Genomic DNA, 25,782 nt, shown 5'->3' on the forward strand with positions numbered 1-25,782 from the left:
AATGGATGTATACAACTGACCTAGTGACATATTTACTAGAAATGTGTAATACATTCGTAATAATATTTTTTTATTATCTTGCGAACATTTGATATGAACGTAAAACACGGGCTACAGCTAGTTACGAGTTATTGATCGTAAATCAGTCTTCTAACGCAATTTACTAATTGGATTACGCACGGTGTACATATTTCAAAATTTTAGTTTTATTTTAAGAGCATTGTAAACATTTTTTTTTTAATATTTAAGGAAATTTGTGAAATGGCTCTTATAAATAGGCCTATGGCATGTGGTCATGACGAAAATCCATGAGGTGTTCACAGGCCGAGTTGATGCAACCTTTTCCTTTATGATAGGGCTTTGTTCAAGCCCTTCTAGGTAGGTAACATCCACTTATAGGATATTCTACCGTCAAACAGCAATATTTCGTGTCTTTGTGTTCCAGTTTGAAGGGTGAGCGAGCCAGTGTAACTACAGGCTCACGGGACATAACATCCAAGTTCCCAAGTTTGGTAGCCCATTGGTGTGATGTAAGGTATGGGCGTGGGCGTGGGGAAACTATGTATAGTACATATATATATAATAGTTACATTAGTTTAAAAGAAATCGGAAACATTAGGTAGTAACATTTTAATAAAATTAATAAGCCGCTAAATAACAAATGAACAAAGATTAACGTACCTATTTCAAAAACATGCCTCAATGTTGCCTGAACATTAGGGTTGACGGGTCAAGAATAATATTATTATTTGACTATGAAGTCGATTTAAATCTATAAACGGATGAAAACAAAATATTTTCGAATACATTATTAAACTTAGTTAGAACTATAAAAAAAATAACTGTTTTACGAATTAGTCAAAAATATTACGATGTGATCAATCACAGATAATAAACTTGCACAACATCAATGTCGGGTCGGGTATAGTACAACACAATTTAAATGTAGCGTCGACAAATAAAAAAAAATCATTCAATCGTCATTTAATTTTGGCGAATATATTCGGTTATATGACATTACAAATTATTACGTTTGCGTAAAGATCATTTGCGCATAAGAAATAAATAAAGTTTGACGATTTTGATGTCACTTAATTCGGATGTGATCGGTTTTACGAATATTGACATCTAAGTTGTGTCGTACTATAGCTATATACGAATGGTTTGCGCTATGTAGAATCGTTCATATGTTTAATTTGTCGTCGCTGATACGCTCAGATCAATTCTTTGATTTAAAATAACATACAAAGGATAACGGAAATCAACGATATTTGGTAACGGTGCTCGAGCGATACGCTCAGGGGTAAAGTGAAGCAGAGATTTGAAGTGAAGTGGATTGAGATGATATAAAGTGAACGAAATTGTCACGGATTAGGCTAATCATATTCACATTTATATGAGTTACATCTATTCTCTTACAAATACATTTTATTACTTATGTTTACAATCGTATTATCCGTTTTATATGAAATAACCAAGTTATGAGTTTGTGACGAAAGCTGTAACGTTTGTTCAGCGTCGCTAACAACTTGCTATTTGTCATTTATAATATAAACTTTGTTATGATCTTTATTAAAATATGACTGAGGTTTTGTAACTAGGCCGGTATTTGTAATATTAGTTTAATTTTGTTGGTTACAAGACGTGAATCTTAATTTTGATTTCAGATCCGAGACAATTTATGTGTTTAATTTTTATTTATAATTCATCTCGTGCTCGTCGGTGAAGTGAAACATCGTTAGGAAACCTGCATGTGGATGAGAATCTGTTACATGTATCCAATAACCCGCATTGGAGAAGCGCGGTGGAGTAAGCTCCAAACTTTCTCCTTATAAGTCAGAGGAAGCCTTTGCCCAGCATTGGGATATTAACAGGGTCATTTATAATGATTCCCTTTGTCCTTGACATAAAATACATCGAAATAGTCTACATGTTATTATGTTATAATCCTATTTAATTTTAAAATTGCATTTTTTTTCTATAACTTTTTTTTTTCACAGGTCCGCCTACGACACCCAGAAATTATCCAAAGTTGCCATTAAGAAAATATCGCCCTTCGAACATCAAACATACTGCCAGAGAACGCTAAGGGAAATAAAAATTCTCACTCGATTTAAACATGAGAATGTGAGTATTAGTAATATAAGTACAGAATAATTTAAAATGGGATTCTTCGTTTTTTTAATGTACATATTTTTTAATGAATTTGTGTTCACATTACACACATAAATCACGAACCCCTATTTTTTTTCTCAGTGTAATCGGTATAGTTATGGAATAATTCAATATTTTGAAACATTATGTTCAAGTAATTGACAACTCAAATAGTAATGACTTAGTTAAAATACGTTTCGTGCTAGTCCATGATTATTGACCATGGTTATTCATATTTAATTGTAACATCTATTAAAACCTAATTATATGATCTTCTGTAAAACTGAGCGCTCATTGTATATATAATGTAATATACCTTATTAAGAGAATAGTTGCCAGTAACATTAATCTTTATATAAAATTATTATCTTCTATACTACAACGAGAATATATAATATTCTTACGCGGCTACGTATTTTCAGGCCGTAAATACTACGTGTATACAAGATATAAAAAATGTGTTCCTATTTCGTCTCCGTTAGGGTTGTCGGAAATTCATCTAGTGTACCCCGGGGTATTAATTTGCTCCTTTTATTGTTTTCATTTTGAAATTGCAGCGGCGATTTTATTTTCAATTTATAGTAGGCATGACGCTAATTAAAAACAAACATTCCAAATACCTTGGGAGTTGAAATATTAATGTTTGAGTTTCATGCGTGTTTTGTTTAAATATTAGCTCGAAAAATGAAGAGTTTTGTGAAATTTCAAGGACTTCGTATTTTTGATATGGGATTAATATAATCGTATTTATACTAAGGTTAAGGTTTAGTTTTTTCTCGGATTATCGCAATTTAAACACAAGAGAGCGATAGAGAGAAATGTATCTTTCGTTAACCTCCGCTTCAATTTTTTCATCATTTTATTTAAAAAATATTATAAATATAAGATGTTCTTTCGTCATCAAATATGAATTTAATAACAGTCTGAATTTATAAGCAAAAATAGCAAGAGTTTATTTCTCTACTCTGCTCTACTAGTGAATGAAAGGTGATAGAGAGATGCGTCAGTCGGTCAGGAAGACACCGTAATGACCTAGTAAACGCATAAAAAATTGTGTTAATATGCGTCGTCAATTGTAAATATGACCTAAAATATTTCTTTGTTTCAGATTATTGATATAAGAGACATTTTAAGAGCAGAAACTATCGACCAAATGAAGGATGTCTACATCGTTCAATGTTTAATGGAGACGGATCTTTATAAATTATTAAAAACACAGGCAAGTTATTATTAGTTATTAGTAGTTATTGTATTTAATAGCTAACAAACTGATAGGCAGATTATACCATTATGATAGATGTTTTTTTTTTTAATTGTTAATTGTGGCTCTTACATTAATTTTATCGGTAAATTTTGACGCAATTGGCTTAAGTTCTCCTGTTATAAATTTATTATTCAATTTTTAAATTCGTATTGTACCTCATTATTGTTTCATTATATAAAATAAAATAATAAATTCTGCTCGTTCGCGATTTTGCTACTTGAATACGTTGCATATACCCATTATGTCTCCGATTATTCATGATACTGAAAAAAAAAATGCACTTTAGTCAAGTAGAACATTAGACGACCGCAATACGTATGACTTTTGAAAGAATGAAGTTTTTATGAGTTTCGGCGTTAATATAAATCACAGCGCGAAATTTTATAATATTGCATGCATTATAACACTAATGTATGTATTTAACATAAATAGTGATCTTATACCAAGACTGCCCCGTATCGTGAAGAATAGTTATTTACATATTCGTATTAGAAATGCAAGAATTTGTGTACGTTTTTATTTTAACCGATAACATTTGTTACAGAAATTAAGTAATGATCACATCTGCTACTTCCTGTACCAAATCCTTCGAGGCCTCAAGTACATCCACTCGGCGAACGTGCTGCACCGAGACCTGAAGCCTAGCAACCTTTTGCTGAACACCACTTGTGATTTAAAGGTAACAGTTTCATCCTCGATAGTTTACCAAAGTTTCTTATTAAAATCGAAACCGTTGTACGTTTTGGACTATTTCTGTTACGTCTTCGAGTATTCTCGAGAGTCTAAGTCTATCCTAGCGTAATTATCGTTACACGGGGAATCCATTGAAGTGGTCATAGGCACCAGATAATAAAGTTTCTAATTCTTTGCTTTCATTCAAATTAAATCTAAAAGGTTTTGAGTATATGACTGACAAAGTCTCTGACATATATTTTGACATATATTTTTGCGATATATAGGAATAGCAATGGTTTTTTGTATAACGTGGGCGTTTTATTGGAATCCTACGGCGTAATTGGTTATAGACGATTTATTTTTGGAATTCCGTTTCTCTTTTTTATGCAACGGGCTGATATCAGCTAGCAATCTATACTAATATTATGTGTAGTAACTGTCTGTCTGTCTGTTGGTCTTTCATGGCCAAACCACTAAATCGAATTCGATGTAATCTGCTATGAAGCAAGTTTGAACTATAAGGTACGACACGGGCTACATCTTATGCCTAACACCTCACGACGAAGCCCTAAACACGATAAATAAAAATAAAAACTATGATATCAAAACTTTTAATGTCGATAATTATCAATTCGCTAAGCAGTTAATGCGGTACATGGTCACACATTAGAAAAAAAAGGTCGCCTAACGTTTCGTTTAGTCATAAATTATAATGATTTAAAATTTATTTTTCAAATTAAATTAGACATGTGATCCTTGACGTTATCTCCTGGGCTTCAGTTGAGGTTAGAAATTAGGACTTTTTAAATTAATAGTTTACAATTACAACTGCAGAGGGAGCCGACGTAAAAGAGGGGAGAGTATAATATTTTTTCGGATAACAATTGTGTTGGAAATTTGTTGTATTGTAGAGATGAGATACATATGTAATGTTGCGACGTTGATGTCAAATAGCACCGAGTTCGTGCTATTAGCGAATGTTGTTTTAAAGCGTTATGTACAAAGAAATATTGCGGTAACAAATTTATACTTTTGCGTAAAAAAAAAATGTATAATTTATATTTAGTGTTGTGACATTGTGTCTTTGAAACCATTTAGTTCATGTTAATTTCTGTATTTTTTTGGGGTTTAGTTGAGCGTAACTCGCTGTTTATTTAAAAGAGAATAAGCTAAGGTTTTTTTAAATAGCAATTTCTGTATCCGTTGTATGTTTTCTTTCCTTGGGTTTATTGATATATGCCTCCGCCGACGAGATGTTATTCTAAGGGCGGAATAGTGAATATATTATATATAGGCCTTCGACTCATGTAAAATGAATCGCTTAGCATATTATGTAAATTTATGTACATATATGTTTTAACAGTTAAACATTAAAAAGATAACTAAACATTTATCAGTTTTAAATGTTAAAATATTGTGTAAACATGTCTTATTACATAATTTTAAAACTTAAAAAAATAAATCTTACTTTTAAATACTGTCGGTGAAGATGATGAAATACTTCGACTATTCATATATTAAGTTATATTAGCTCAAATTAAATAAGTAGATTCGATTTTATTCAAATATTACTACTTCTTATATATTTATAAGAAAATGTATAATTTATATTTTATGTATTAATACATAAAAAGTTTGAATTGAGCTATAAAAGTTTGTTCTATACGTTACTTTATTTAAAAATAGAACACTTTATTTACTATTTAAAAAACCGGACTAATAAATAACATGAATTACTTTCTTGCGAAACTAATGAACCGGAATAGATGATAGTGGTGTAAACGAAATGGAATCTTATATATTAATAGCGTAAGCCGATTTTTGTCCCAGTAATTAGGGGACGTTAGCTGCACATGAAAGATCCGTTATGGTCTCATTTTGAAGAGCTTCAGCCTTAGATGTGCAGAAAATTAAAAAGTATTCTTTATTGCAATTTACGAAATTGTTACGATTTACAAAGAATTAATTTTAGGGTGCGGAAAAAAGGTATTGGCCGGTTAGAGAGCGATTCGGTCGTATAAAAAAATGAAAAACTTAAAAAAAATGAAGTAAATTGTTATCAACAAACTCGAATTCTTACTGAACTGATAATGTACAATGTGTGTTGACATTTAAAAAATGTTGGCACTAAATGTATGTAGATGAGTGACTTGCAGCTTACAATGAAATTAAATCAAAACAAAACTTGTCATAGGTTTCGAAATTCCTAAAAAAAATCTTTTGAATAAACGCAAAGTTTCGCGGGAGACCCAATATTTTAAAATAAATACTATATTTGGTATGTAGAAAAACAAAATTAATTGTACTCTGTAAATAAAATAATTCCGTTGAATAACTCAGAATTACTACTCATTTAATCCAAATAATAAAGCTTGTAACACAAATATTTTTTTAAGAAAATAAGGAAGAGGAGGTAAGAGGAAATGAAAAAAACACTTAACGGTAATTTTTTACAAATAATGTCTTATGAAGTCGGGTGATAAAAAAATCGACTAAAAACCAAACGGCTTCCTACAAGTCCCTAGGGTACGAGGTTAAATGTTTGGCTCAAGTCACGCCCCTCCACGCTAAAGTATCGGTTTACATTAGTACGAGTTTAAGGCATTGATCTTCAGGTTTAAGGTATAAAATGCTATGTCCTCCAAACTTGTTCCATAACAAATTTCATCAAATTAGGTTCACAGACAGAGATATTTTATAATATTATTATAAATGTGACTAAATTATATACTTAGCGAACAAATTCAAATGTTCACGATGTTCTAATGAATTGCTCTTAGCACTGACTTGTTACCATAACGAAAGCGCTAAACGCCTATCCCGCTGTGTTGATAGACCTCGTTAGATATAATATCATCGCTTCATCTTGTTAGGCAGACTCTTTGTAAACTGACAAACTATTATAAACGACTTTTATGCTAATGATTCTTATTAAAATTTCTCAGCATTTGTAATTCCATTTTTAAGAAATTTAATTTTAGGGTTATTAATTACTTTTGCCCAACCTCGTCGGTATAGGCATTACTCTCACAGAGACGTAACATTTTAATTTTCATGACAGTTAAATAAATAGCTTAATAAACTTACAGTATATTAATGTTTCTATGCAGTAGTTACTTACGATCACGTGACTCATTATTTACAAGTTTGCCTTTCTATTATTGGTTAAAAAAAACAAAACATATAGATCAATGACTATTAGCGGTGCCTCTCAAGATTTTGACAATTTGAAGTGCTAACTTGTCAAGATTTTGAAAGCCGCTAGTCTGCGATATTCATACAGCTAGGTATATATTTAGTTAAACAAATAAACTGTATTTATTTTGTAACGTTTTGTTACAAAAACACAGTATTTATTTAATAGTTTGGGTCTAAATTCATGACACCATTTAAGCCCTTGATCTTATTTAACATAACATAATAATAATCAGCCTGTAAATTTCCCACTGCTGCATATTCCACCACGCTGCTCCAATGCGGGTTGGTGGAATACACATGTGGCAGAATTTCGTTGAAATTAGACACATGCATTCCTTCACCGCCGAGCACGAGATGAATTATAAACACGAATTAAGCACATGAAAATTCAGTGGTGCCTACCTGGGTTAAGATGCACGCGTTCTAACCACTGGACCATCTCGGCTCTAGTAAAGGCCATTACTAATTAGGAATTGATAAATTTTGCTCGTCTATATGCAGTATATGTGTTTATAATTGCAACTAAATATTTGATATGTGACGAAACTTTTCCGTTTTAGTTGCATTGTCATAAGAAACTGTTTCGTCTTTTTCAATTTAGACATAATTCGAAGCAAATGCATATTACTTAAGTGATCTCTTTAAATAGTCTCTAACTTAACATCACAAGTACTTGTGTCTCGTATCGTAATCGTAAAAAAAATGTTTATTAAGTTACAAGATATTCTGCTATGAAAATATGTTAACAAACATTAATTTACATTCAATTTTGTCTGTAACTGTACAAGTAAGTTTGCGTGAAAAGTGTAAGTAATCGACTTTGCGACTGTACACAGTGAATCTATTTCCTGAGCGTGTTCCGGTTTCGAATAGGACGTGCGTCGCGTGTAGGATATTCTAGAACGTGTAGTGTTTGTGTTTATAATGTATTATTAATTTCAATTAATACACTGTGAGTCTTTAATCGATCATCTTACTTTATAATTGCGAAACTGACTTTGTTCTTTTGTTAGTTTTTCTTCTACGCAGTTACGGAGCAACGATTTGATGATGTTTGCAGAGATGTAGTTTTTTGTGAGAAAGAAATATATTCAGAAAAATCTGTGTCGTTTGGTGGGTAGTACTAGTATTGCAATAGATTAGTTTTCCGCCGCGGCTATGCTTGTGCTGTTTGCCAGCTAGGCATGAAATACTAGTCTACGTCTTTCCTTGGGTTCAATCTTGCTACATAATAATAATAATAATAATAATAAATCTTTATTTAAAAAATAAAAGCATTACAGTAATTACACCAAGTCGCTTTTATCTACACTAATTACTTAACAAAAGAGATAAAATTTAGTAAAAATAAAATTTATAAAAAAAAGTAAACAAAAATAAGCTTAAATCTATTTAGGAACTACAAAACATCTTAAAAATTCTGGAATATATAGAATTGTTTGAATATAGTATAAAAGGGATCACAAAATATGTCTACATCTCGACAACAAAGTAGGAAGTTATTTAAAAGTTTAACAACCCTAGCAGTGGGGCTGTTGCTAGCGTGGGGAGAATGCCACATAGGTGGGTAACAAAATAATCTATGTTGCCGTCTTCCAACACCACGCATATATTGGTCGGGAACATACAAAGATATGGATTCACGTACAGCAATGCTATCCACTCTATTCATTAGAATTAAGTAGTAAAATTTTATATGTGCGGATTCCCGCCTAAGCTGAAGTGTATCTAAACCAACCATACCTGACACAAACATAGAAGGATAGAGAAAAGGGTAGTATCCATATTTACGTTTAAATAAGTATCTACAGAATTTACGTTGAATTTTTTCTAGCATTATAGTGTACATTGCCTCGCGCGGACTCCAAACTATTGAATTATATTCTAATTTACTACGGACATATGCATTATATAATTGTTCTATTACTTGGGTATTCTTAAATTGTGATGATATTCTAATAATGAAACCAAGACATTTATTAGCATCTTTGCAAATTTTAACTATATGGTCATGAAAATTTATTTTGCTATCCATTATAACTCCTAAATCCTTGATTTTGATTACATGTTCCATTGGTGTGTCAGACAGATTATATACATTTTTAATAAGCTTACGAGATCGAGAAAAAGTGATAGTTTTACATTTTGAATTATTAAATGATAATTTGTTTCTTATAGTCCAGTCAACTACAGCATCGATATCACGTTGTAACGCTACACAGTCTTTAGTCTCAGTTACAGATAGGTACAGTTTCAAATCATCAGCAAACATAAGGCATTTGGCATTAGAGATAACACTTGGTAAATCATTTATCATTATCAAAAATTGCATAGGACCCAAGGTACTACCCTGACTAACCCCTGATCGAGTATAATACTCTTTCGATTTATAACCGTCTAGCTTAACAAACTGTCTTCGATTTTTAAGTAGTGAGCCATCAATTTTAAGAGAGAAGTTGAAAATCCTAATACAGAAAATTTGGTTAAAAGTACATCATTATCTACGAGATCGAATGCTTTCGTAAAATCAAAATAGGCGGCATCTACTTGACAGCCAGACTTAACTTGAGTACTTATATAATCTATAAATTCTATATGATTTGTCAATGTGGAGCGTCCAGGACGAAACCCATGTTGGCAATCACTCAATTGTCCCTTTATTTGTTTATAAATAATATTATTAAGGATCGATTCAAATATCTTTCCAAATACACATAGTACAGCTATAGGTCTATAATTTGTTATATCCGTGGACGAACTCGATTTTGGAATAGGTGTTACTCGCGATACTTTCCACTTGCTAGGGTATAAACATTGTTTAATTGAAAGATTATATACATGAAGTAAGGGCACTTCCAAAGCCGACAAGCAATCTTTTACTAGAAAGGGAGGTATGTTGTCAGGACCACAAGCAGTTGAAGCTTTTAGTCGCCGTACTGCAATTCTGAGTTCAGCAACTGTCACTTGCTCAATGGTTACCGTAGATTGGCAACCAAATCGATTAGCCTCTTCCTCAGCTATCTTCACGTCTAACAGAGGAGAAGTATCATGAAACACAGAACTGAAATATTTAGCAAATGAATCAATGGCTTTCTGCCCCTGTATGGTTTCATTGTTATAGGTATATGTTTTTATCTGCTGTCTAGTTTTACGTTTTTCCTTTACAAATTGCCAAAAACTTGATGGTTCTATATTTATATTGTTTTCAACCCTAGATATATAATTTTTAAATTCTATATTTATGAGTCCCTTGACTTTAGTTCTATAGTATTTAAAAAGTTCTTTATTAAACTCTAAATCATAACACTTAAACTTTTTTAGATTAAAATATTTTAATTTTATATAATATATTATTTCTTTGGTATACCATTTTGGATATGTATATTTATTATTCCGGACTATTGTTCTTGTAGGAACGTGTGTACTAATAACACCATTAAGTTTATTATATAGTATATCTAAGGCTAAGTCTAAATTTAAATGATGTTTTTCAAGTAAGTCGGTCCAGTCAATATTCGCAATGTCAACGTACAAGCTGTGCAGATCTGCTTGCCGAAAGTTCCATTCCGTGATTAAATATTCTCCTGGTGCCAGAGATGCTGGATTTTTTGCTGTTCTAGGAAGTGTGAGCAGTATCTCTAAGGGAGGGTGGTATGCATCCATGGGAACTAGATGCTCCGTATCGGATGATATTTTAATATTATTGTGATCCAGAGTAGTTAGTACTAAATCTAAGATACATCCATATTTATTGCTAATATTATTACATTGTTGTAACTTACTATATTCCATAAAATTATTAAATTGAGATCTGACACTATTATTGCACGAATTTAAGTTGAAATCACCAACTATCAGAAATGGATATTCAGTATACATATTAATTGCATTTTCTATACATGTTAAAACATCAAGATATTGTTTACTGCTGTAGCTGGGTGGTAAATATACTACACATATCATTATCTTAATATTTTTCCAGGTAATAATAGCAAACAATAATTCTTTATCATCAGTTAAGTTATCTACATTTGTAATTCTTTTTATATTATAACAATTTTTAGCTGCCAATAGAAAATTATATACAAAATTTTATATAATTCGGCTTAGTGTTAGTGACGAGAACCAATAATAGACAGACAGATAGACAGAGCCACTTCCTCGTTTATAATATTAGTATAGATTAGAACGAGAACTATAAATTTATTTTAGATAAAGATTAATTAATATGTGTAACTTTATTCTTTGGTCATTGGACTTTAAATTGTACTTTTGTTGATTCAACAATCATCATAAGATACTAATACTAATACTTTGTACAAAAATGTGTTGGTTTCTCCATATTTCACGTAGCTATGTTCTAACAGGTCAACATGATTTTTTACATAGAGATATTTTGTACCCACGCCTTTGGCTAACAAAAGGCTATAGTTATACAGGCATTAAACAGGACCGAAGCTGCGTGTAAAAACTATTAGTGTAAATTAAACAATTCTGTTAATATTGAATATTTTTAACTTTCACGAAAGATTTTCAGCCAGCAGTTTACATTCGCCTAATCGTGATTTATCATTGGTCTGTGCAGATTTGTGACTTCGGTCTCGCAAGAGTGGCGGATCCCGATCACGACCACACGGGATTCCTCACGGAGTACGTCGCAACGCGCTGGTACCGCGCGCCGGAGATCATGCTCAACTCCAAGGTAAATATGTTAAAAGATTTTAATAGTTTGTAGCCGTCCAACTGAAATTTAGTCATAGAATTCTTGATACCTTCTTGACCGACTATTTGGAAACTAGCGTAGAGGATATTACAGTGCACAGGCGGATGCACAAGCACAGATGCGTTATTGACACTTAAAATCCCTGGGTACGGCCGTACGGTCAGTAAGAGTTCAGACACAGACTCAGCCCAGGATTTGAACTTATTACCTATTTAAGCTGGCTACTAGACCAAGGTGACAGTCAGAACTGAATAATACCTGTATGTTTAAGATTTTCAGCTGTTCAACTTCCTTTCCTTTGACATCGCTCTTTGTTAGTTTCATCGAAGTTCTCTCTGTTAGGTTAGATTAGATTAGATTATTTTGCGTTGTTAGTCTTGAACGATCGCCGCGACAATAAAGTCTTTATACTATATCACGTATGTATATATTATGCCACTACTCTATTATATAATACTTGTTGTCGCACACGGCATCGCTCGCGTTTTAGAGTTGTAGGTAGTAAGGTATTAGGCAAAAAAGGCCTACCTTCCTTGAAGTTTAAGCTTGCTTCATACAAAATTTCATCAAATAAGGTTCAGTGGTTTGACCGTGAAAGAGATGAAAACAGAGAGACATTCGCATTTGTAATATTCGTATAGAAGTATTAATAACGTAAGATTATACGTTGACAAATTAATTAATAATATTGCGAATCAAATATCATTGTAATATATAAGTGCTTAGATTATTTTAATACGTTCCCCGTGAAAACGTTGCGAACAGACCGGCACGTGTCAGATAAAGCACGTGTTTTCACCAGCATTCCAGCGGGCTGGAGTAAGCGTTGAATTTTCTCATTAAGCGAGAATGAGGCATTTGTCTGGCAGTGGAACATTTACGAACTATATCTTTTTAAAGGCTCTTGCTAATATGTAAAAACTGTTCTGCATGTTATTGTATTGATTTAAATTTAATTTATAAAAAGTTTAGATATTAATAGTTTAAATATAGTTACATAATATGTATCGTATCGCTTCGAGTCTTAAACGATATTTGCACTTGGCAAACGTGAAACTCAAATAAAACGCAATACATGCATACAATTATGTATTAGATTTCGAACTTGTTATTAAATCCTTTTTATTTGCTTCTAAAGTAAATTTTTCATTCGTCTTTTTTATTTGTTGCTTGAAGTCAGGTTTCAAAGTTAAAGTTTTTTTAATTAAAAAAGCTATAGGGTAGAAGCACTGTACGCTTCCATTTTCTTTAATAACTTTTTCCATTTGTAACGTTATGTTGGCAAAATCGTTATCAAAGTTCTGAACAGAATTGATGTGTTGAAATATTCGCATTCAAATATTTAAGCTTGCTAATTTTAATTGTAAGCTATCATGTACCTACATGTGCTGGTGTTTGTTGGACAAAGGCAAGAATTTAAGAAAAGATTTATAGTTTTTTTCAACACGCCGCTACTCTGTGGATCAGTGCATCTGTCTCATATACTCGACCTTACCAAATAGCACTGCAGAACACAAATAGAAAAAAAAATTATAGACATACCCATACAGAACTCTACTACCGGTAACAATATACGATTGTTTTTCTTGAATAACTTGTAATTTAACATATTCGGCCATAATAAATATTTTGTTCAAGATAACGAAGTTCTTCATTATTTTGAGCGCCAACGGTATTGTAATTTTTTTTAAATTGTGTTTCAACTTGTAAAAGAGACTTGCCTGCAAAATATTCAAGTGGATAGAGATCTCTCGTTGAGATGACTGCATAATTTTATACTGTTTGAACGGTATAGTTACGCTCATATCGAGCTGACTCCCTTTAACAATCAACTCTATGGTATAGAAATAAGACTCATTTTTGCAACTCATGATTAATCGCGAGTCACAATAGATTGAAATCTGCGTTAATTAAAATATGGCGAGCGGGTAAAGTGATGAAACTATCGCGTATTTGCGGTGCAGCGTTTTATATTACTTTTTTGTTTGCGATCGAAGTTACAAATTATGCATGTATGAAATAAATCGTTCAATGTTAAGCGAACAATTGATTCGTTCACCTATCTATGTGATCTATTAAGTACTATTTTCAGTATTGTTGGTAAAGAGGTTAATCGTATAAGAAAAAAAGTCTTGAGAGCATATAGCGAGGTTAGCGCATATATGTAGATATATGTTAACAAGCGGCACATAGGCGCCCAGCTATTGTGGCATAAAATAACTATTCTCAATTATATTTATCTTAGTGATTTATTTACCAATACCTTATTTCTATAATTAATTATTAATAATTTCGTGAATCATCATAGTAATAAATTACTCTGTGAACAATAATTTAACTTTACTATTTCGTAAACTGACTTCCGATTATTTTTGTATAAAGAAGGTAGGACGCGCCAAAGGAGCACATTCGGTTGTTTTAATATTTTCTGGCACAACGATATGCTGTCCGAATATTATAAATTGAAGTGTATCAATTATTGGACTGTGTTTTATTTTCATAAAACCCACAAGTGTTAACATACATCAATACGAACTGTCTAAAAATTAGACACGGAACTTTTTAGATACATATTTTAAGAAACAATAACCGAGGTAACCTGTTTTATATGCGATAATATTTCTCGACGGGCTAATGGGCCACCTGACGGTATGTGGTCGGTACCGCTATAGACATTAGAGCTTTAAGAAATATTAACCGTTCCTTACATCACAAATGCGCCACCAACCATCATCATCATCATCCTCCTGCCCTTATCCCAATTTTACTTGGGGTCGGCGCAGCATGTCTTCTTCTTCCATACTTCTCTGTCGGACGTCATCTCACTAGTAACATTCTTTCTAACCATATCGGTATTCACGCAATCCATCCATCGTTTCTTGGGTCTTCCCCTACCTCTATATCCGCCAAATGCGCCACCAACCTTGGGAGCAAAAATGTTGTTTTCCTTGTTCCTGTAGTTACACTGGCTCACCCATCCCTTAAACCGGAGCACAACATTACTAAGTATTGCTGCTTGGCGGTAGAATATATGATGAGTGGACGGTACCCTGATGGGCTTGCACAAAACCCTACCATCAAGAAAACTAACTTAAGTTGTGTGTAGTGTATATACGATAAAGATGGCTGCTTAATGTTGAAATTTAAGGAAGAAAAAATATAGAAGGTTTGACCTTCCACGTTATTAACAACATGTCTTCTTAGTATGAGCGAGTGACGCCCGTTCTTACACATAGTCTAGCTACATCAATTGAATACAGCAAAAAATAAAAATTAGTTTATATATGTTAAGTTTATTATATAAAAAAAAAATTACCGAACGCGCCTTTATGTGTGAATAGATCAATTCCCTCATAAAGTATTCTTATAATAAAACCCTTCAGCCTGTCATGCTATGCAAAAGTTCACGGCAACGTAACCGTGTAGATTTCAACAAAGAGACGAGCTAGTAATTTGTAGGGAAAGGGGTTGGTAAATATTTATGTCAGGTCAACGTAATACCAACTGAAATTAAATTGTCGGCCTAGAGCCGGCTGTAATTTTTGAGCGATACTAGATTTCATTATGACAATGAGATCTTGTTGCCGTAGCAAAAAATAAACTAAGATTGGGGCTGCATTTTGATGATCCAAAGTAGAATTAATACTGAAACGATGAAACCTTTATCTAGATTTTTCTTTTTAAATTTTATGAGGTAATTTAAGAAAATATCTATTTATAGGTTCAATTGTTTGTATTTAATACGGGTACTTTAACATTGGTTTCTTCTATAATGTGACCTCTGTCTATGGCTCGCAAATTTTTATTTAATTTTACGCAAATTTAATAAAGGGCCAAATTCAGATGTGAACGGGAACAAAACCCTCGAACGATTGTTACATAACTCACAACGTCAATATTTAACAGTTCACTTTGGCGCATTTATATTCACAGACGAAAAGGAAACAAGGGTACCTTGATACCATTGAACCTGTCAATACTTTTAACGTGTGAACCTTTTATGTAACGGCGAAACATTTAGAGTAAATACGAGCTACACACATAATTATTTTTCTTTTTTTACATTAACGGTCTGTAAATTTCCCACTGCTGGGCTAAGGTCTCCTCTCCTATGAGGAGAAGGTTTGGAGCATATTCCACCACGCTGCTCCAATGCGGGTTGGTGGAATACACATGTGGCAGAATTTCGTTGAAATTAGACACATGCAGGTTTCCTTGTGATGTTTTCCTTCACCGCCGAGCGCGAGGTGAATTATAAACACAAATTAAGCACATGAAAATTCAGTGGTGCTTGCCTGGGTTTGAACCCGAAATCATCGGTTAAGATGTACGCGTTCTAACCACTGGGCCATCTCGGTTCCACAGCTACACACACTTCCAAGTAAATAAAATTACTTGTTCGTATGTGTGGGTCAAATCTTTAAAACAATTAGAGCAAAACTGCTGGTGCCGATACGGCTTAGGCTATTGTTATTATTCCTTTTAGAACATGGATTAATTAGAGGCTTGTTTTCAACTTGATAAATTCATATTTACAATTCAAATTTGAAATAATACACCAATGAATTAATATTTTAGACATAACATTTATCTTAAACCTACACAAATTAATCGAAATTTCTTCCAAAATTATCAAACTAAATTCTCAAAACTGATATAGAAATATTTGAATGCGTAAATTATTCTGTCGGCCGGGAGACGAATTCTTAAATCACGAACTTGTTTAATTTGAGCCCAATAATTCATTGTTATCCGTGAAGGATAACAATTTGTACAATATATTTTTTAATTGTTGTCAAACTGTCAATATCGTTTTTATACATAACTAGCTTCTGTTATGAGAGCGGTCGTAAGTTTTAGGTATAAAAAAGTAGCCTAATGTCCTTTCTAGGATTCGAACTTGCTTCATAACGACTTTTATCAAATTCGGGTCACTGGTTTAGCATTGAAAGCGTAACAGACAGACAGACTAACTGTGTGTATCTATCTGTCTTTCACATTTATAATATTATAATAGATTATGTAATTGCCTTCGATAGTAAAAACAAAAAAAAACTTAAACAAAACTTTATCCAGTTGGACATTTACAAATTTTTTATAAAGCTGTAGTATATGTTTTTTTGTGTTTATCTAAAATAAATCTTTATTTAATATGGTGTCTTATCAGTTTTTCTCTAATTTACACTAACCTTATTGTTGCATTAGTTAGATTGCGTAACAGATATACTACATAGTTTGAATACTAGTGGAAGATCATCGTGTAGATAACTTATTCTACCTCAAATTATAATATTTTGTATGGCTAGGATAAGTTAGCTATTGACGTAATGTCTTGGCGACTCATTTTTTTTTGAGATTATTTTCTATGGCGAATCACTTTACTATCTATCAGGGTCTGGTTAAACTTAAAATGTGGGAATTATGTCCACCAGAAGATTTATATATACCTTGAAGCATATGACCTCCATGTTCATCGATGTTAGCAATATTTTGTCGTTTTAAGGTCAAACGATATCAATGAATGCGAATGTTCTTTGTTCAGGGCTACACTAAATCAATAGACATCTGGTCTGTGGGCTGTATCCTCGCGGAGATGCTGTCGAACCGACCCATTTTTCCGGGCAAGCACTACCTCGACCAGCTGAATCATATCCTTGGAGTATTGGGCTCACCCAGCCAGGAGGATTTGGACTGTATCATCAATGAAAAGGTACGTTTATAATTATGTATATATTTTTGTTTTTACTAACATTATTGGGATGTCATTTGTTATAAATCGTTGAATTTATTTCAACTAATAACAGTATTTTACTCATTTAAGCAAATAATACTCATTTTCTAAAAAGAGTAGAAGATTTATTTTTCATTACATTGTATAATATTTCATGTTAATGAGGTGTTCTTTTACGTTAACAGTATTCCCTGGTGATACCATAATTCAGTTAAGTTATATAGCCTGTTTGGCTTGGTTCCTTAGCGGTACTCCAAAATAGTCGCTCCGTAGAATATTCGTAAATATGTAATACGATCACCAGTTAAACGTCGTATGTAAACTGTTACGTTGCGAACGACGTTCGTGTTTATTTTCAATTTTCTTTTTATACTTGAAAGTTTTTGTAGACATTAACGTTACCGTACTTGCGATTTTTTTTTAAAGATTATTTTATAATTTTCTGAAGCTGATTTTCTTGTAAGATTTTATTACAAAGTATTAATGTCAAGTCAAAATGTTAACCTAAGATAAATAGTAAGATCATTTTACGTTTGTTCTAATATTTATTTAATTACATCAGAAATATTTTATGGTAAAATAAGTTCATTTACTTAAAAGTACCGTTTAGCCAGAGTTGATTTTAATAGGTTTAATAAAAGCTTTTTAAATTAATTATGAATTTTTGCTTTATTATTAGACTGTAAAACGAGATACAATGAAAGGGAATGTTTATTTGAATGAAAATAAGCAAGTCCCTGTGCGTTTTTTAATAAAATCGTCCAAAAATCACAAATAAAGAGAAAAATGTGTGGGCTTCTTCGCGATACATATTACATTTAATTGTGTTTACTTATTTTCTTAAAATTCCAATTTCTTTTTTCAAATCGGCAGAGATCCTTCCTAAATTATTTTTATTGATAATACAACACAATTCCACTAGACTACTATAATTTTACTAATAAAGATTCGATAAGGACTTCGCCGACGGCTTCTCAACCGATGATTTTAATAAAATGTAAAAATTGTTTATTTTTTCTTTACGTCTCCTTTAATTGAAACAGCCTACACGATACTAACTAGCAGTCTAAATTGCTGTTATTATAGAAATGATGAACTAATTGTACAATAAAACAAACGTCTAACGGTATGCGTCAAACCATCCTTTGTCAGCTTTACCGCAATGCTGCGGTAATAAAATCGACGTTGAAATTTTTGGAGAAAACTATTCGGCTGAAGAAATAGTAAAACAATTTGATATGTAGTAACTGTAGTTTGGAAAATAGGCCTGAGCAGGAAAGAATAGAGAAAATTATAAGGTTTACTTTAATAAAAAAAATCATTAAAGGAACAAACTTAACGATAACATTGTCGTTGTATAGGTTATTTACTCCCTAGAAACGTCATCATTGGTTATGTACGTGAGTTGTTGTCCTGTGAAATATATAGTTTTAGTTAAAAGAAATCTCCTCATTGGCTGACCGGAAATATCATCTAAATAAGGGTGAATGATTAGTTAAAATTTAGTTTTTTTTTTGCATTTTTTTAGTTTTAATAATGTAAACATACAGATGTGTAGTGAGATCTCATTAATATAATGTATGGTTGATTAGCACGAAAACAAGCAAACTATGGATTTATTAACTTGAGCCGCGTAAACTTTGTTACGGCGAGTTGGTGTTGACATAGACATTAGGTCCAATTAATTTTCAAATAGCGCTAATTCAGGCGAATTTGACGTTGAATTTACATTCTATATAGCTGTTTCAAGTTTAAATACTGATAAAGTTATAATATTGCGTACAAGCCGCTATATACGACCACGATATATAATATATACCCTCTCTCTTTCTCTTTGTCTCTATTAAAATATTCTGTTTATTTTTGATTCTGAAATAAATGTCTCATTATTATGACTGCTTGTTTGAAGTGTAATTATTTATAAGACTTTTAGTCATTTATTAACATTATTAAAAAAAAAGCATCTCAATGTCCAACCTAAACGTTTATTTTTTTTTTGCTATAGTCTCATAACATTCCAATCGTGTCGATGTACTCGAAATCCTTTCTCCCTCTTTTCAGTTAAATTAATTAGAATCTGTCCTTACTGTATCCTAATATAATATTAGGTACGTAAATACCATAATTGTAATTTGTACATAAAAATCCCGGGCAAGTGCAAGTCATATTCGCGCACTGAGGATTCCGAACTACCGCACAATACTGAATGAAATACTAATGTAACATCAAATTTACGGTTTTCGGATTTTTTCCTATACTTGTGCTATAGGATTACATATTTTATGATTCTAGGTCAATGAGAAGGTCTAACTCCTATAGGTTTTGATTCCTTTTGCGAACGTATGGGAAATGCAACATAAAAGACCATATCTTTTACTTGCGTAGACTTCGAGATTTGATTTATTACAATTTTAAGGGACTATAAATATTGAGAGGATACTGAGGGTATTTGGTATTAATTTCAATTGTATACCTCGAAGCGTTTCTGAGTAAAAGACGGACGGACAGACGAAGAAACGATCAGACAGACGGAACATGAAATGATCTTAGAAGGATTCGTCATTTCTTTTAAATAATATTTTTTTCGTAAACGAAATCATTCCGATATTCCTAAAAATATAATAAGCAAGTCTCGATGACAGCTAATTAAAAAACAAGCAAATATGAAGATATAGCTATTACATTCATCGAATACTGAACTAACAATACAGTCATTGTTTTGTAGATTAAGAATAAACAAAAACATCACCATTGTGTTCATAGATTAATCTCCTACAGTCATATTGTATAGACGAAACGTTTATCGGAAAGTGGTTCGTACAGGCGAATTTGTTCGCGTGGTATATTCGTAATGATGATGAAAAAACTAGTTATTTATTATATTTATACATATGTTCCAATACTAACATTTTAAGCAATGATTACAATGTTATAATAAAGTTTGATTTTTTTATTTATTTTAAAGACAATGTTTAATTTTTTTCATAGACATTTATACATGTGACATGAACATTACATACATAATAAACATAATCAGCCTGTAAATTTCCCACTGCTGGGCTAAGGCCTCCTCTCCCGTTGAGGAGAAGGTATGGAGCATATTCCACCACGCTGCTCCAATGCGGGTTGGTGGAATACACATGTGGCAGAATTTCGTTGAAATTAGACACATGCAGGTTTCCTCACGATGTTTTCCTTCACCGCCGAGCACGAGATGAATTATAAACACAAATTAAGCACATGAAAATTCAGTGGTGCCTGCCTGGGTTTGAACCCGAAATCATCGGTTAAGATGCACGCGTTCTAACCACTGGGCCATCTCGGCTCTTTTAAACATTAAATATACATATATATATTTTTTTAATTTTCGTTTACTATTTTTTTTTAATTCTATTTTTTATATTCTTCCTCATATAAATTTAGTCAAAATAGGTTAGTAGTTAAGCATTGAAAACCAAGTAAGTATACATACTTACTCATTTGTCATATTAATATCGATGTAAAATATAATTAAAAATAATCAGGCCGTACGAAGTTTCCGGATGCTTCATATTTAATGGACCAGTTTTATAGCGGATTAATTTCTGCGGCGATATTGTTGGAAGTGAAATCATTAATTCTTAATTACCATATTAAAAGGGGAGGCAGTGCTGTTTTATAAATAATTATTTAATGATATTTAAGAAGAAGATTCCGAACATATCTATAGCTACATATCTGTTCTGTAAATAACAGTCGTTAAACTTAAAACTCGAAGTGCGATTGTTTTTATATTATTATTAAATATTATTATTATTATATGTACCCTTATTCGTTTACATTTGTATCTTTTTTCACACTCACGACAAAAGTTGTCAACACGATTAAAGTTGTTAACACATCCTCATAGGTAGACCAGATACAAGGGACGAATCGCACCGCGAAGGTTTCACACAATTTTGATAACATAATTATTTACCTCACGGAACATTAAGGTGTTAATTGTGAAAACTGATAATTTATGACTATGTAAAATTATTTAAAAGCGGATCGTTCTTAAATGTATCTGTATATTATTTGATATTCAATCAGTACTGCGTCTGTTACGTTCAATAATTAAACTATTATAGATAGTCTAGTCCTTATTTGATTTGCTTGTAAACTATACGTAGGTCAGATAAGTCTATATTAGTATTTTTAGTCTGATCGCGATAAGCAACAAAAGGCGTCATTTACGTTTGAATTATTAAATTATTAATTAATTAAACAGCTCGAATTTCAAAACTGTAAAATTATTTACAACGCCCAAGGTGCAAGGCCTTATATTACGAACCCAAGTTTATAACGTAGGTACTCTTCGCCTTGGGACGAAGTTTTACGTCAAGTAAAATATTTAACACTAGATTTTAAACTTTGTGTAAAATGTAAGACTTCAAATAGAATCATTACTTTAAAGTAATTTAGAGTTTAAAGTTTACTTTGAAGTGTCACTATGGAATTATCTTTTTTATCCTATTAAAATAAGTGTTCTTAAGTTGTTTTATTTAAAAAAAACATTTAAATATATTGATTAGATTATCTAGAGTGAATTTGAATCTGTTCTCTTATAGGTGATGATTTTGATTATATAAACTTTCGACAGTTATATGCGAGTTGTACGTATACATTAACACCCTATATAAGGTGAGACGATACGCGATACTACACAGTAGTACACAGCGGCATCACCTCAGCTGATAAAATACTAATAGCAATTACATATTATATTTCTTGTCGTAAACGCCATATGTAAATTCTTTCAAAAAACACAGGGTATCTTCAACGAACAAGTTAGTGATAAATCTATTATGTATTCACATTTCATAATTTCATAAAATCTGTGTTTACGATTAACTAGATTCCGTCAGATATTAATTATACATTTTGGAAACAAACAGTATTATTACGTTGAGTTAATTGTACACTAATAAATGAATGTGAAGTCAAATACCCTCTAAAGGAACACGAAAAACGTATTTAAATTGTAGTGAGAATTAACGAATTAACTAATAGTGGGGTAAAAATAAGATGAACCAGAAGCACAACAAGCAATAAATATAATACAACAGTTTCTTCGAATTCCGATTAATGCTTCTGATGAAAGCTGTATCAGTTCTTAGAATTACAACCACAAATACTATTCACTGTACAACTCATCTATAATAATCGTATAGATTTACAATTTAATATTACTTGGTGGGAGGGCATTGTGCATACCTGTCTCGGGGAATATAACCCACTTAACAGATTTTCTACCGCCCAACAACAATCTTCAGTAATGTTGTGTTCCAGTTTAAAGGGTGATTGAAGCCAACTATATCCTAGTAACATTGGTGTTGTAACGAATGGTTAATATTTCTTACGCCAATGTTTATGTACGATGCCCTTACAACCACCCGGTAGTAAGGGCAGGGGTCAATTGCTTGTCTTCCTACCTTTTTTTTATAAAAAAACATCGCTAAGAAATCGAAGTAATTTGGTCATCCAAAACAAATGATGTATAATATAATTAATATGTGCGAAATTCGTTATTAAATTATTATATTATTTACTGAATTTAAATACAGAATACTAATTGATGTTTTATCTGGTAGCCCCCCCACACACACACACAGGGTGGGGGCGACAATTAGCAAGCAACACTCATAATATGACGAGCTTACGTCTGTACTTTTTTATCGGTGATTCCATTTTTATTGTATACATAGAATTTCTTAACAAAACATAATGGGTTAATGCCAAAATGGCAATGGTATGTCGGTATCTGAAATAACATTTAATAATTCGGATTTGTAAACTTGATTAACAAAATAATTAAAAAAATAAAACGACTTTTGTATGTGTTCTAACTTTGTCTTTTTTGTTCCGTTTTACTCTATCGAATATCGTATTGGCGCGCTACTGAAAATTTCACCGCCTCACCGACCAGCAGCGTCTTTTATTTACTTACATTTTGAGGATACTTTTTATACATTGAAAGATACTTCCCAATGCCTCTAATAATAATAATGTTGTTCTGATCGATTTGGGCCCCGACGGCCGAGCTCAAAATAAACTAGCCAACACAACTAGTAGAATCTTCTTTATGGTGATTAAATATTTATTTATTAGTTTCGGTAAGTGAGAGGAAGTAGAGGTAGGTATCAGGTAGAATATAACTTTATCTGTTCCCCTGACAACGATTAGGCAAAATGTAATGATTGTGATTTATTTAAAAACTAAAATCGTAATAAACAAATTCCCTTTCGTATTTATTATGGTAGTAAGGATCACAAATGTTTTGAATTTCAAGTATGTAACTTTCGCGTGTGGAAATTAATATTGCCATTTTTACATATTTTTCCGTAATTTACTTGATGCTAAAAAAAGGAATTCTCCTTTACTAATGGGATTAAAGAACAGCAAAAGAGAAAACCAGGAAATAGGCTATCACGTTGCAATTCAAAAGAACGTCGTGTGTGAAAACAAATTTGAAAACCACAGTGTTTGTATTGATGTTTGCTATGTGTTGAAGTAACTAATACTATGCATAGAACTACTGAATACGAACATCAATTTATTATTCAAACATAATATGTACTAAGCCCGTTGGGGTACGTACGACCCACTGATAATAAGGTATTCTGTCGCCAAGCAGTAACAATTAGGAATGTTGTGTTCTGATTTGATAGATGAGTGAGCCAGTGTAATACAGACAAACGGGACATAACATCTTAGTACCCAAAATTGGTGGAGCAATAGCGATGTAAGGACTGGTTAATATTGCTTGCAGCGTCAATGTGTATGGGCGGCGGTGACCACTTACCATCTGGTGGTCCATTGCCCAAACCTATCTACCTATGCTTTAAAAAAGAATGCACATGTTTTGTTCTAGACGAGTACAATTGCATAGTGCGTTGTGCATCTCGTCTGGGTACCATTCAAAAATTGATAACCGGTTCGATTATTTTTCTAACTTAAATTAAAATATAACCATGAACAAAGGATTTCGATTCCATACAAAAATATTTACCTCACTAATGAAATTAATATATTGTTGAAGTTCCCGATACGGGATGTATTTGTTTAGGGCGAGTTGTTACACCGCTAAATGAATATAAATGGACAACGAAGTCTCTTGTTTCCGAACAATGTAATATAACCAGCGCGCGCAAAGTAATCGAGGTTTATTGTTGTCACTTTTGGAGTTTTGCCTACATTTACTCGTACAATGATTTCGAACAATTTGAATAATAAGCGCGTGCTCCTGAGCACGTGAAAGTTTTGAGCCTTCATCGATTTTATTTGTAAACTACGTTTTTACACACTTTTCGCGATTTATGTATCTGTAACCCCATAGAAATTTATCTTCAAAAATGACTTAACATATTTGGAATGGCCAGTGAGCCAAAAATGTTCTGAAAGCTTTCAAGCGAAGCTACATCATCATAAACCAAGTCTGATTATATTATATAAAATATTCTTTTCATCACAAGCATCGATGGTATATTATTGGTATAGCGATGAGTTTATTTCTTCGAACGCGCTGAACTCGGAATCATATGATTTCGATATGAAAAATACTTTTTTCATTGGAAAGACTTTTTACTGAAAATATTATATAACATCACGTTACACAAGTGTCACCGGGCAGAGCAATTCTCTTAAAATAAAATTTCTATATCGCTCAATCGTACTCTATCTAGTATATATTTAAAGATACTGTAAGTTAGTTTTGATCTCAAGCTATAACGGTATATTTATCGTGTATAACACGATATCTTTTTTATATATATTGTTAAGGATACGACGACGTACAGGGTCATTGAAACTTCCTTATTTACTTTCTAACAGAAAGGAAATATCTTCTTCCTTTTTTTTAACTATATATATTATTTTTATTACACGCTAGATTCAAATATATGTATATATAAATAATTTAAATGAACGTCTCTTTTATTTATTAGATTGTCATGAAACTTCAGTGAGTTTTCCTGCGTACGCCAAAAGGTTTCTAACTTTTTTGTCTTTAGAGACACA

The 25,782-nt window shown here is 32.2% G+C and overlaps 1 protein-coding gene across 1 annotated transcript in view; it reads left to right on the top strand.

Annotated features, from left to right (window-relative positions):
• The window catches only part of LOC113396244 (mitogen-activated protein kinase 1), a 62,965-nt gene that overhangs the window by 30,280 nt on the left and 6,903 nt on the right, over window positions 1-25,782 (top strand). Inside the window, exons 2-6 of the mRNA XM_026634117.2 lie at window positions 2,001-2,127; window positions 3,263-3,373; window positions 3,963-4,097; window positions 11,877-11,993; window positions 17,557-17,724. Coding sequence (XP_026489902.1) covers window positions 2,001-2,127; window positions 3,263-3,373; window positions 3,963-4,097; window positions 11,877-11,993; window positions 17,557-17,724 — 658 coding nt within the window. The remainder of the gene's footprint in view (window positions 1-2,000; window positions 2,128-3,262; window positions 3,374-3,962; window positions 4,098-11,876; window positions 11,994-17,556; window positions 17,725-25,782) is intronic.

Source organism: Vanessa tameamea, chromosome 8 (genome assembly GCF_037043105.1).
Source record: "Vanessa tameamea isolate UH-Manoa-2023 chromosome 8, ilVanTame1 primary haplotype, whole genome shotgun sequence".
NCBI lineage: Eukaryota > Metazoa > Arthropoda > Insecta > Lepidoptera > Nymphalidae > Vanessa > Vanessa tameamea.